This window comes from Bos taurus, chromosome Y (genome assembly GCF_002263795.3).
Source record: "Bos taurus isolate L1 Dominette 01449 registration number 42190680 breed Hereford chromosome Y, ARS-UCD2.0, whole genome shotgun sequence".
Classification (NCBI taxonomy): Eukaryota; Metazoa; Chordata; class Mammalia; order Artiodactyla; family Bovidae; genus Bos; species Bos taurus.
In genome coordinates this window covers 1346105-1358676 of record NC_082638.1, presented here as the reverse complement: position 1 = coordinate 1358676, position 12572 = coordinate 1346105, and the positions used below count along the sequence as shown (strand labels likewise).

The 12572-nt window shown below is 51.0% G+C and overlaps 2 protein-coding genes across 4 annotated transcripts in view; both read right to left on the bottom strand.

Annotated features, from left to right (window-relative positions):
• XG (Xg glycoprotein) overlaps positions 1 to 6153 on the bottom strand; it is a 32633-nt gene extending 26480 nt beyond the window's left edge. For all 3 annotated transcript variants that reach the window (XM_059884021.1, XM_059884022.1, XM_059884023.1), the window contains exon 1: positions 5937 to 6153. In XM_059884021.1, coding sequence (XP_059740004.1) covers positions 5937 to 5997 — 61 coding nt within the window. In that variant the 5' untranslated portion in view covers positions 5998 to 6153. The remainder of the gene's footprint in view (positions 1 to 5936) is intronic.
• Positions 6154 to 9043: 2890 nt separating this feature from the next.
• CD99 (CD99 molecule) overlaps positions 9044 to 12572 on the bottom strand; it is a 30255-nt gene continuing 26726 nt past the window's right edge. Inside the window, 1 exon segment of the mRNA NM_001244214.1 lies at positions 9044 to 12422. Within this exon segment, the coding sequence (NP_001231143.1) occupies positions 12397 to 12422 (26 nt within the window). The 3' untranslated portion in view covers positions 9044 to 12396.

The following is a 12572-nucleotide window of genomic DNA, read 5'->3' as shown; positions in this document are numbered from 1 at the left end:
ATTTTGGCCACCTGAGGCAAAGAACTGACTCACTGGAAAAGACACTGATGCTGGGAAAGATTGAAGGCGGGAGGAGAAGGGGACGACAGAGGATGAGATGGTTGGATGGCATCACCAACTCAATGGACATGAGTTTGAGTAAACTCTGGGAGTTGATGATGGACAGGGAGGCCTGGTGTGCTACAGTCCATGGGGTCGCAGATAGTCGGACAGGACTGAGCGAACGAATAACATCTGACGATGACTCAAGGTCACGGGGGAAGTGGCCTCTGGTTGTCATGGGTGAGGCGCTCTTTGCAGAGCCCTGCGTATGACTCACAGACAAGGCGGATTCCACCCAGGGGCCCCCCGCCCCCTTGGCATGGAGCCGATCGTGTCCTGCAGGCCTGGCTGGAGTCTACCATCCTCCCTCTGGTCTCCGGAGGGGCTGCAGCCAAGAACCTACCTCCTCGACCCGCTGCCAAGCGCATCGCGGTCTAGCCCCGCCCCGTCATGATTTAGTCCCGCCCCCACCACGGTCTAGCCCGGTCCCACTGTGGTTTAGCCCCACCCCCGCCATTGTGTAGCCCCGCCTCCACCACTTTCTAGCCCCGCCCCGTCACAGTCTAGCCCCGCCCGGTACGTCCTAGCCCTGCCCCTGCCACGTTCTAGTCCCGCCCTGTCACGTTCTAGTCCCACCCCGTCACAGTCTAACTCCACCCCATCCTGGTCTAGCCCCTCCCATCACGGTCTAGCCCCACCCCTGCCATTGTGTAGCCCCGCCTTCACATCTTTCAAGCCCCGCCCCGTCACAGTCTAGCCCCGCCCCTGCCACGTTCTAGTCCCGCCCCATCACGGTCTGTCCACGGTCTAGGCCTGCCCCCGCCACTCTATAGCCCCGCCCCATTACTATAGCTCCGCCCTCCGAGGTTCACGTCACTCCGAAGATACCGATTCCAGGGGCTCAATGTCAGGGGGGATGGGGTGTGGGAGACGCAGCTCTCCCGGAGCAGTTATTTCCACCAGCTTTGTTTTTCCCCTCAGAGCCTGAGGACGGGGCTTGGAACACAAGATCTGTTTCCCATCTGGTTCCTTTAGAAGGCCCGGCAGTTTCTAATCAACCCCACATGTGCTCTGGGCTCACCACGCGGGTCCCCATGGCTGACCTCCTGGAAACCTGGGTTTAAAAGGACTCGGGCTGGTGGGTGGGAGGTCTTAGCGTCAAACCCCATACCCCCTTACCCTCCGAAAAGAGCTATTTAGGACGGATTTAATATATATATATATGTATATATTTTTATTTATGGCTGTGCCAGATAGTTGGCACATGGGATCTAGTTCTCTGACCAGGGATGGGACTGGGGCCCCTTGCATTGGCAGCTTAGAGTCTTAGCCACTGGACCGCCAGGGACGTCCCAGAGGGATTTTCAAGACAAAACTAGCCTGGGTTGGGAAAAATCCCCTGGGAAAAGTGGATGGCTCCCCACTTTAGTATTTTTGCCTGGGCAACCACATTGACAGAGGAGTCTGGCGGGCTACGGTCCATAGCCCGTAGTCACAAAGAGTCTCAAAAAGTCTCAAAGAGTCAGACACAACTGAGAGACTTAGCATGCAACAGATGGATAGATGATTGATGATAATTCGATTCATGGATCATAGGGAATAGATGATAATTAGAAAGATGAGAGATACACTTAGATGTTAGAAAAATAGGTATAGGATTGATAATAATTATATAGAGAAATAGAAGATAGGATATGTAAAAATAGATGATAGATACAGTGATAATACACTGCTAAGCTGACAAGAGCATTGACAGACACACGGATAGATACGACAGGTACACAGGTAAATGCCGTCTCTAGCGCTCAGGCAGGATTTCTCAACCTCAGCAGCGGTGACATTTGAACCTGGATGACAGTCAGCCTGCTCTGTAGGGAGTCTTGTGCATCAGAAAACATTGAGCTGCATCCCTTCTCCAGGGGATCTTCCCAACCCAGGGATTGAACCCAGGTCTCCCCACATTGCAGGCGGATCTTTCACCGTCTGAGCCACCAGGGAAGCCCAAGAATACTGGAGTGGGCAGCCTATCCCTTCTCCAGCAGATCTTTCCAACCCAGGAATCGAACCCAGGTCTCCCGCCCTGCAGGCGGATTCTTTACCAACTGAGCTACGGGGGAAGCCCAAGGCCCCAGTGGTGACAACCAAAAATGACTCGAGACAGGGCCAAGTGTTGCCCAGGGGGCAGTGTCACCATGGTTGAGTATGGCTGGCCGCATGAAGCAACACCTGGAGCTGTGATTTCTGCACCTCCTGGGTGAGAGACGCGTCAGTACTACGGGAACCACAGAACAGACATTCTCCCTCTGGCAGAGATCCTTGAGGCTCAACCCGTTGGTTAATCAGATGGCCGGGAGCTCAGACATCACCTCTCAAAGGGCATCCTGACTCCATGAGCATGGCCAGGGTGTTTCCCACAATGCAGCTGCCCTGTCATGGTTTGTCCAGTAGTCATGTAGAGACGTGAGAATTGGACTATAAAGCAAGCTGAGCGCTTGAATCGATGCTTTCGAACTGTGGTGTTGGAGAAAACTCTTGAGAGTCCCTTGGACTGCAAGGAGATCCAACCAGTCCATCCTAAAGGAGATCAACCCTGAATATTCATGGGAAGGACTGACGCTGAAGCTGAAGCGCCAATCCTTTGGCCACCTGATGCAAAAAACTGACTCACTGGAAAAGCCCCTGATGTTGGGAAAAATGGAAGGCGGGAGAAGGGGACGACAGAGGATGAGGTGGTTGGATGACATCACCGACTCGATGGACGTGGGTTTGGGTGAACTCTGAGAGTTGGTGATGGACGGGGAGGCCTGGCGTGCCGCAGTCCACAGACTCTCAAAGAGTCGGACATGACTGAAAACAACAAGAACCACAGTCACTCCAGCGCCTCACCCACCTACCTAATGAAGCTCTTGCACAGCTGCAATTGGAGTGGTGCCTTCATTTATTTCTCTTTGGCTGCCCCGAAGAGCTTCAAGATCTCAGTTCCCTGACCAGAGATTGAACTGTGAGCTGCGGCAGTGAAAGCCCGGAATTCTAACCCCTGAGCCACGTGACGAGCTGAAGGCATCTGCCATCCAGTGACTCCCGACAGATCAGACCAACTGGGCCGGTTAGGAGGCTGAGTCGCCTGTAGCCGCAGGTGAGCCCAGAGTTTGGTGTCACTGCCAAGGGAATAAAGGCTCAGACAGGTTTTGCTGGCTCCGCTGCTGGGCGGGACTGCAGAAAGACAGAGCTTGGCCTCAACGCTCTTCCTTTAGCCCTGGTGTCGGTTCACAGAGAACTCACATCTCCCTGCACACAAAAGCTCCCGACCTCGTTTCTGCATGCCCCACGTGCGGGAAGACGCTCAGACCGTGCGGATTCGTGGAAGGGTCTCTAGGAAGACCTTGGGCTCTGGGTGCCGGGATGGCTCACAAAACCACACCTGTTTCAATACCCGTCCTCAAACAGGTCACACAGGATGTGCCACAAGAGTTACATCCAAACCAAATCTCTGCACTCCTAACCTAGTCATTTATGCACGGGAGAGTCGGACGATAAAGAAGGCTGAGCGCCGAAGAAGTGATGCTTTTGAACGGTGGTGTTGGAGTGCCGGGAGCCACCACGGGAGATCCCACGCATGAGAAAGGTCATGCAGAAGACACCTGACAGGCAAAGGCGGATCAGGCCTCAAGGGACCCCCTGAATCTGCTCGAGCACCCACCCCAAAACCAAAGTCTGTCTTACTATTTTGTGCCTCTCACCAACTCTTCTGACATTAACAGGGGGCTATCTCCGACCACCTTTCTCTGGAAAAAGTCAACGTAGGGCTTTAGTTAATGGGCATGAAAGGAATATTTCTATTTTAACCCCTCCGATGGCTTTCTAGCTTGCCCGACGGGTTTATCCGTACTCTTGCAATTAACACACATGATTGTTCACAACTCCCCAACCTTGAAAGGCACGGGAAGCCAAAGCATTCTAAAGGTCCTAATGAGCATAAAGTCCTTTAAGGGATGAGAAAGTATTAGGGTAGTACTGGTAAAGGGCTTCATTGTTCGGCCAATGCTTGCTGCCAAGTGCCCGTGTCCCTTATCCATTGTGCACCTGGGAGTGCATTGGTTAACATAGTTGGAATGTAAGAAAAACAAGCAGCAGCCTTGGAATTAACCACCTCAGACCTTTGAGCTAATTGGTTCTTTCTTTGTTGTGACTCACTGCACCTTTGCTCCGTGAGAATGTAACTGTGTTTAGTACTTTCTGAGCCTGGGAGAAATAAAGAAGAAACACTTTAAGGGAAATTAAGTTTTCTGGCCGAGCAGCCTTTATCAAAAAAGGGTCACAAAACGCCCACAGGCCTCCAAGGCCAGAAGATAACGTACACAACATTGTTTGTGGGAAAGCTATGCAGGAAAAATCCTGGTTTCGATAAAGACAAAAGAGATGTAATGTTTGGGCTGACTCTGTGTGACTTTGCATCTTTCATTTCCCGCTATGTACAAGTCAAGGTATAAAAGTTCCTTTTGAAAATAAAGTTATGGGCCTCGCTCACCGAAGCTTGGTCTCCCTGTGTCGTTCTTTTATCCTTTTCCTTCCTTTTCTCTCTCTGTTCTTCTTTCAGGATGACTCCTTGGAACACAGGAGCTTTATTGGCTTTCTGTGTTTATCAAGGAAGATCAAGCCCTGCTCTCCGCTTTGTTATCCTTATCGCCTAAGCCGTCATCCTGAGGGTACCCCTGGATCCTGCTGGGGCTGGACCCCGGTAAGAAGACTCTTGAGAGTCCCTTGGACTGCAAGGAGATCCAACCAGTCCATCCTAAAGGAGATCAGTCCTGGGTGTTCATTGGAAGGACTGATGTTGAAGCTGAAGCTCCAATCCTTTGGCTCCTGATGCAAAGAACTGACTCATTGGAAAAGATCCTGATGCTGGGAAAGATTGAAGGCGGGAGGACAAGGGGACGACAGAGGATGAGATGGTTGGATGGCATCATCGACTCAATGGACATGAGTCTCAGCAAACTCTGGGAGTTTGTGATGGACAGGGAGGCCTGGTTTGCTGCAGTCCATGGGGTCAAAAAAGACTCAGACACCACTGAGCAACCGAACAGCAATGAGTGACATTGAAAGAAAATCTTTTAATTTCTAACCTACAACACTACTTACTCTTCAGCCCCTCCCAATCCTCAATGCCTTAGAATTTCAATATCCAAAGGACCAAATATGTGTCTCCAGTTGCTATTAAATCTTGCCCTTCATGGGTTAATTATAGTTTCCTGAGTGAGGCCCCTCCCTGCCTCTGTTCCTCAACATGCCAAGATGGGGAAGAGCCTGTATTGGAGTTTCGGGCGTAAACAACTCGCGTGCTTTTAATTTGCCAACCGGAGGGCTGACATTGAGGAAAAACATATCTAAAAAACGTGAACCGAGGCTGTCCCTGCAAAACCCCGTCTCTGGCGACAGTGACTCGTCCCACTGAACCCAGCCGCATCTCAGCTCCTTGGTCGCCCTACAGAACTACACGAGCCACTCGGACTGTTGATAGAAAGCGCAGAAGTAAAGAAAATCTCAACCCACCCCAGGGACACGGATCACTTTTTCCATGCGTGCCACACCCAGAGATCAAAATCCGAGAACCGGGGAAAAAAAAAAAAAAAAAAAAACCACAGCTGGCTTCTAAGTGTGTTCCCAGCCCTACAGATCTGGGTCCGTTCCCCCCAGAACCCCGAACGTGGTACCCGGTCCCCTGGTTTGCTGTCCAGTGCCATCAGATCGGAGTCTGTTTTTCTTTTCTACACTCTGGCAGTTTGCAGCCGTTTCCTGGGAGGAAGTGGTTTGGGACGGAGTGTTTATTTTTTTCAGCAAGCAGATAGAAATGCACACCTGAGCATCTCTTTCTCTGGGAGCCAGCCCTCCCTTACCTCGGACATGCAGCAGAACACACAGGAGCGTGAGGCAGGAGAGACCCCGCCATGCCTCCATCCTTGGTCTCCAGCGAGTGGGCAGGTGGGCGAGCTGGGCGATCTGGCCACCCCACCCTCGACGGGCGACGCCGTGCTGACTTCTGTTGTCGAGAGGAAAACAGGAAAGAAAAGAAAAAAAAGGATGAACCAGCCTCTCTGCCTCTACAGCCTCTCTGCGGGCTAGTGATGAGCAGGGCGGTGCCGAACCTCCCAGCCGGAAGCCCGCCCGTGGGGACCAGCTCTTACATGCCTGCTGCGGGGAAGGCACCTCCCTCAGCTACGCCGGCCAAACACCCTACGAAGGTGGGGAAATAGGCGACCGCCTGATGCCACTGGGCATCTTGGGTTGTAGGGAAGCTGGCACACTGGCTTGGCAGCTCTGCGCCCTGCAGGCGTGGGAAGAGCCCCAGGATCAAAGGTGCCAAGCTCGTGTGTAAGCAAGAGCTGCCTCGCCCCACAGACAGGGGTCATTCCCAAGACCCTCGTGCAGGGAGACGCCAGACCCAAAGCCTAGAGCAGCGCAGAGAGTGAGACATGTGTCTCAGTCGCTCAGCCGTGTCCGACGGTAGCTCGCCAGGCTCCTCTGTCCTTGGGGATTCTCCAGGCAAGAATACAGGAGTGGGTCGTCTTGCCCTCCTCCAGGGGATCTTCCCAATCTGAGAACCGAACCCAGGTCTCCCTCATTGCAAGCAGATTCTTTACCGTCTGAGCCACCAGGGAAGCCCCCGTTTAATCTCTGCATTTTTTTTTTTTTGCAACTTGCAGACCCTGTGCCCTTAAAGAGTCACACTGCGCCCCTGAATCTCAGTTATCGATGCAGGTGGAGGGGCAGTGAGGGTCAGCAGCGGGGATGATGGGGAGCCAGACAACCCGACTTCACTTGCTCTGTCCCCTGATCAGTGGTAAAGAACGAACCTGCCATGCAGGAGACGTGGGTTCAATCCCTGGGTCGGGAAGATCCCCTGGAGAAGGACATAGCAAGCCACTCCAGTTTTCTTGCCTGGAGAATCTCATGGACAGAGGAGCCTGGAGGGCCTGCAGTCCGTGGTGTAGCAGAGAATCAGACACGACTGAGCTACTGAAGGACAACAAAACGCACTGTGGGCCTTGGAGGTGGTTATAGACGGGGGCAAATTCCTTCTTTTTTTTCCTTCAGTTGAAGTATAGAGTTGGTTGACAATGTGGTTTTAATTTCAGGCGTGCAGCAAAGTGATTCAGTTATACAAGTATGTTTATATTCTTTCCCAGATTCTTTCCCATCCTACATTATTTTACTGAATGTAGTTCCTTGTGGTCTATATTAGGACCTTGTCGCTGACCTGCAGGGGGAAAAAAAGAAAAATGCATTCTCTTTGAGAGCGACTCTGGGAACCCAAAACCAGGTAGTCTGGTGGTCACGGAGAGGCAGACGATTTTGAGGATTTTCAAGTCGAAGCACGGGCATCAGATGAGGTGAACACGGCCATCACTGTTTTGTTACCTCGGAAGAGCGACTCAATGGGTCTCGGACGTGATTTGGCAAAGAATTAACTGCTCTGCCCCGCCTGCCTGCCCAGGTGGAAGTGAAGTGAAGTCGCTCAGTCGCGTCCGACTCTTTGTGACCCTATGGACTGTAGCCCGCCAGGTTCCTCCGTCCATAGGATTTTCCAGGCAAGCGTACTGGAGTGGGTTGCCATTTCCTCCTCCAGGAGATCTTCCCGACCAAGGGATTGAACCCAGGTCTCCTGCCTTGCAGGCAGACGCTTTACCATCTGAGCCACCCGTCTGGCAATGCAGAAAACATATAAGAGACGCGGGTTCGATCCCTGGGTGTGGAAGATGCCCCTGGAGGAGGCCATGGCAACCTACTCCAGTATTCTTGCTGGAGCATCCTCCGGGCTTCAGAAGAAATTCCTTCAAACCAGACAGAGGCCCTGGTTGCACGACACTGCGAAAGCCATCAGACGGGAGACCGACAAGCCAGCTCTGGCTTCGAGGTTGGGCTTGGCCAGCGCACCAAGTGGCAGGGAGGACCCCCCCACCACCACGCTCCCACCCACCACTGTCCCACCCCAAGTATGTCGGAGGAGGACCCACATCCACCGAGGGGTGTGCAGAGCAGCATCAGGCCCCATGAAGTGGGCTGGAAGGAGGGACAGCAGGGGGAATTTAAAATTAAAAAAAATTCCCCAAACGCATCTGCTGCAAGCCCCCTCCAGGCTGACTTGGAGGAAGCGTGGGGTCTCAGATGGGAAAGATATGCTCGGTTAAGGGGGGAGGTGCTGTGTATGCCAGGAGGTTCGGGGACTTCCTGACGTGCTAGCACCCCCGAGACCTGGAAGCCCGCTGGTGGAGATGGGGTGCGTTAGGGAGCTCCCAGGAGCCTCCAGGGTGTGACGTGGGCAGGGGAGCATCCCCAGATTAACTTGCTGCCAGTAGAGCTCAGGGCATGCTCGGGAGAAGGTGGGTCGTAAGGAGGGACAGGGACCTAGGGTGACGTGTGATGAGAGCAGGAGACTCAGCAGCAGGTGGCCCTTGGTCCCCAGGAGGGCCTGCCTAAGCCCAGAGCCGAGCCTGACCGTGAGTGCACAACGGTGCGTCCGGCCGTTCCTGGGGAATATCGCAGGCAAGAGAATGCCGGATGCAGGAACCAGTTCTCAGGTCTGGGCGGCAGGAGAGGAAAGCGTTGAGCTGAGACAGGACTCTTGGGAAATCCTCGCAGATGGCAGTGTGAGTCACTCAGTCGTGTGCGACTCTGTACGACCCTATGGACTGCAGCTCACCAGGCTCCTCTGTCCATGGGATGCTCCAGGCAAGGACACTGGAGTGGGTTGCCATTTCCTCCTCCAGGGGATCTTCCTGACCCAGGGATGAAACCCAGGTCTCTTATGTCTCCTTCATTGGCAAGTGGGTTCTTTACCACCCGCGCCACCTGGGAAGCCCTAATACCAGTATGGTTGGTGCTTTTTCTAGGTATGACAACAAGCCCAGAAACCAAGTTCACTACACAAAAATAATAAATGTGAATGGGGGAAACATCACTTCAGAGTTAAAAGGTGAGGCATAAAGTGAAAAAGCACATTTGCTACTTATGTCAAGTCAAACCTTTAATATGTGAAGAGTTCCTACAAATCAATAACAAAATAACACATACAGGCAAACAGCATATTCATTTCCTTCAAAAACAGAACGTCAATGGGTCTCCCGCACACAGATTCTCAATCTCACTTGTGTTAAGATAAATGCAGCATAAATACAGTTGACGGGATATCATTCTTCAGACACTGGCACCGATCGGAAAGCTTGCTCAGCAGTGGGGAAACAAATCTGACATCACTGGGGTGTATCGTGAATTTGCAGAACTTCTGTAGGGGGTGTTTGGGCAATGTCCATAAAAATTAAATATACACATGCTTTTTTTTTTCCCCCCTCACAAAGCCAACTTCAGGCATTAATGTAACACACACATTGCACTTCCATGGAGCCACAAAACTCTGCTTCCAAAGCTATTCACTGCAGCATCTCATAGCAAAACCTTGACCACAGTTTACACGGGTTGATCAAATCCATTATGACCAAGACTTGTAACAAATCCTTTGCCGGTATGTCCTCAAATAAAATCTTGACATCAATTTCAAAACCTGTTGGACTGCGATTTCTTTATACAGGACTTCCTAAATGAGTTTTAAAAGCAATCATTACGCAAGCATTTAATCATCAAACCACCCAATTTAAACTCAATTTTTCAAAAGGCCCCACCTTTGATAAAGTCCTATTTTAATCTCAACAAGACATTGAGCTGAATCTACAACCATGTACATACACCGTCCATAATAAAAGCCTAGGTGACTTCTTTCTTACAGGTAGAGGTTCAGGAATGAGTCACAATTTCCTAAACCTAACCACTTCACCAGTCTGTTGTTTAATGAGACGTTTATGCTTATCCTATGATTGTGATGCTTACAAAAATGTTGACATTATTCATAGAGTTACAAAAAGACTTTACACATTTTTTTATAAAGCAAATCAAAGCACAGACTCTGGTGACTCATTGGGGGTGAATGTGGACACTCTCTGCTCCCTTTGTAACCCGGTGACCTGAGCTAGTTAGCAAGAGGACCCAAGCGTATTGATTAATCCAGGCCTCAGCTCTTGACAACTGGTCGACCCCTTCCATTGACTGAAGACATTTATTTGTGTTCTGTCCTGTAGAACCGAGATGTCATGTCCACCCTTATACATACCCGGGCCACAGGTATTCCTCATATGAAGTGATGAATGGATATGGTAAATACTTAATCTTCATTTTTTAAAATCATTTCATACATGCAAAAATTATCATAGTGTCCAAGACAGAGCAAGTTCAATAGACTGGTGGCGGTCTCTGGTAATACCTTGAGAAGGAAACTCCCAATGCTTTTCAACAATGACGGGAGGAGGGGTCGTGGAGAGAGGGGGGTTGAGCCTTCAGTAGGGAGATGGCTCAGTTGCAAACCACCCCACAAAAGAACTGAAAGAGTCTCTCTGAGCTTCCAAGCAGGAAAGACCCAGAATTCATGACCCATATGGGGTTGGCCAAAAAGTCAATTCTGAACTTTTTGTGAGATGTTTCAGAAAAACCCAAAGGAACTTTTGCACGGAGAAGGAAATGGCAACCCACTCCAGGATTCTTGCCTGGAGAATCCCATGGACTGAGGAGCGAGGCGGGGCTACAGTCCACGGGGTTGCAGAGAGTCGGACGCGACAAGAGTGACCAGTCAATACCTTGATGGCAGCCGCTTCCCAGGTCGGGTGGTTTGTGAGGGCCGCCCGCACAGGTGTGCTGACATCATACCTTTGAATCCACGTTGACTGATGTGGGGCACACAACGGTTCTTCACACCATCATCAGTAATGAGATTACGTCTTCACTCGGGTAAATGCTGCTACCCTGGATAACTACCCTAAGAGCTTTATGTGAGCAGGCCTGCGCTACGAGAAAATTAGGGAAACAACCTCATATTTCTGGAGAGGGAAGTCTATGGGTGGGATCCAGCCCATCTGCAACATCAAGGCTTCCACGCTTTCCGAGATAAACACAAAAACCCAAGCAAAGCCCTTGTATGGGGTTGGCCAAAAGGTTCGTTCAACGAACACGTTGCTCCCTGCAGCTGCAGATGAAAACGAACATGTCTTTTATTTTTACTTAAAACCAAATGAACGTTTTGGCCAACTCAGCACATAAAAGCCTGTATTTTGGAAGCCGTGCGGCGTATGCCTTGTTGTGAGTGGAGGAACTGCTTTTAAAGGTGGAGAAGTTATTGCTAATAGCCAAGAGAAGAGCAAGCACTCAGTCCACACTCTAAGATGTTAGAAAATACAGGAGACTGTCTCTCACAAAACAGTGTGGCCCCCCCAGTTAAACCAAGCTCTCCCGTGGAGGCTGATAAATGTGTTACAAAGATCATAAAAAACAAATTCCTGGCCATTTACCTACACGGAAGACGCAAGAAAGAATCTGACGCAGGGCAGAAGGGCTGCTAACAAGTATTTTCCCCACGATGTCATCAACTGGAGGAGGAAATGGCAACCCACTCTGGTATTCTTGCCTGCGAAATCCCATGGACAGAGGAGCCTGGCGGGCTACAGTCCATGGGGCCGCAAAGAGTCGGACGCGACTTAGCAAGTAAAGCGCCACCACCAATGTGAGCAAAGAAGGGAAAGAAAAGACAAAAGCAAATGCCAGAAATAAGAGCTAGTGCTTAGGGTGATCTCCGTCTTACAGAAAAGGGAATTGGGAATCCACGTCACTACTGTCAGTAAATTTCCAACAGCCTTCTTTAAAAGGCACCTCCCGGCAAGACATTTACGTAAATAGGACTTGATTTCTAAAATTTCTTTTTATTAGTCTGGTGTAGGGAAAAAAAAAAAAATTCACGAGAAATGAAAGAACTCTTGAGGAAACTCGCTTGAGGCTTAACGCCCACTCCGTTAAAGAGTCAATGGTCAGGAGAGGTTTCAGACACATTCCATTTACTGGCAGTTTGTAAATGGTCCAGAGTTTCTGCTCGGGGAATCTCGGTGGCATAGGAACGATGATGGTCGGGAACTTGGCAACCTGGATGGGACTTGGCATTTCAGTCGGTTGGACGTTCCTGCACTCATGGGAAAACCCCCTCAGGGTCGTGGAGAAGGCGAGTGTGATTTCCCACTCCCGTGGATGGAAAACTCACCACAAGTCAAGTTTCACCCACCCAGCACGGCGGAGGGGGACGTGGTGGAGAGGGGAGTGGGGAATAAAGCATCCCAGCGTTAAAACGAGGAATCCAACTTGAGGGAAGGCACGGACAAGCCGGGGCGAGGTCCCAGTGGGTCGTCTCTGCTCCTCCAGCCCATCTCTGGAGCGGCTCGGCAGGCAAGCTTGCAAGCCCGCTGCGAGTTACTTGGCTGCCAAACGTCTTTATTTCTCCAGAAGAGTCTGTTGAACTGCAGAGAACAAAGACACAAGAACAGATTTTTTTTTTCTTTTCAAGGCGTCTCCAGGCGCCCTCCCCTCCCCAACACCCTCTGAGTGGGAGGGCAGGGCAGCAGTTGGAAGAGGTGAAATAGCCATGGTGGGGACGCAGGTGGGCATGA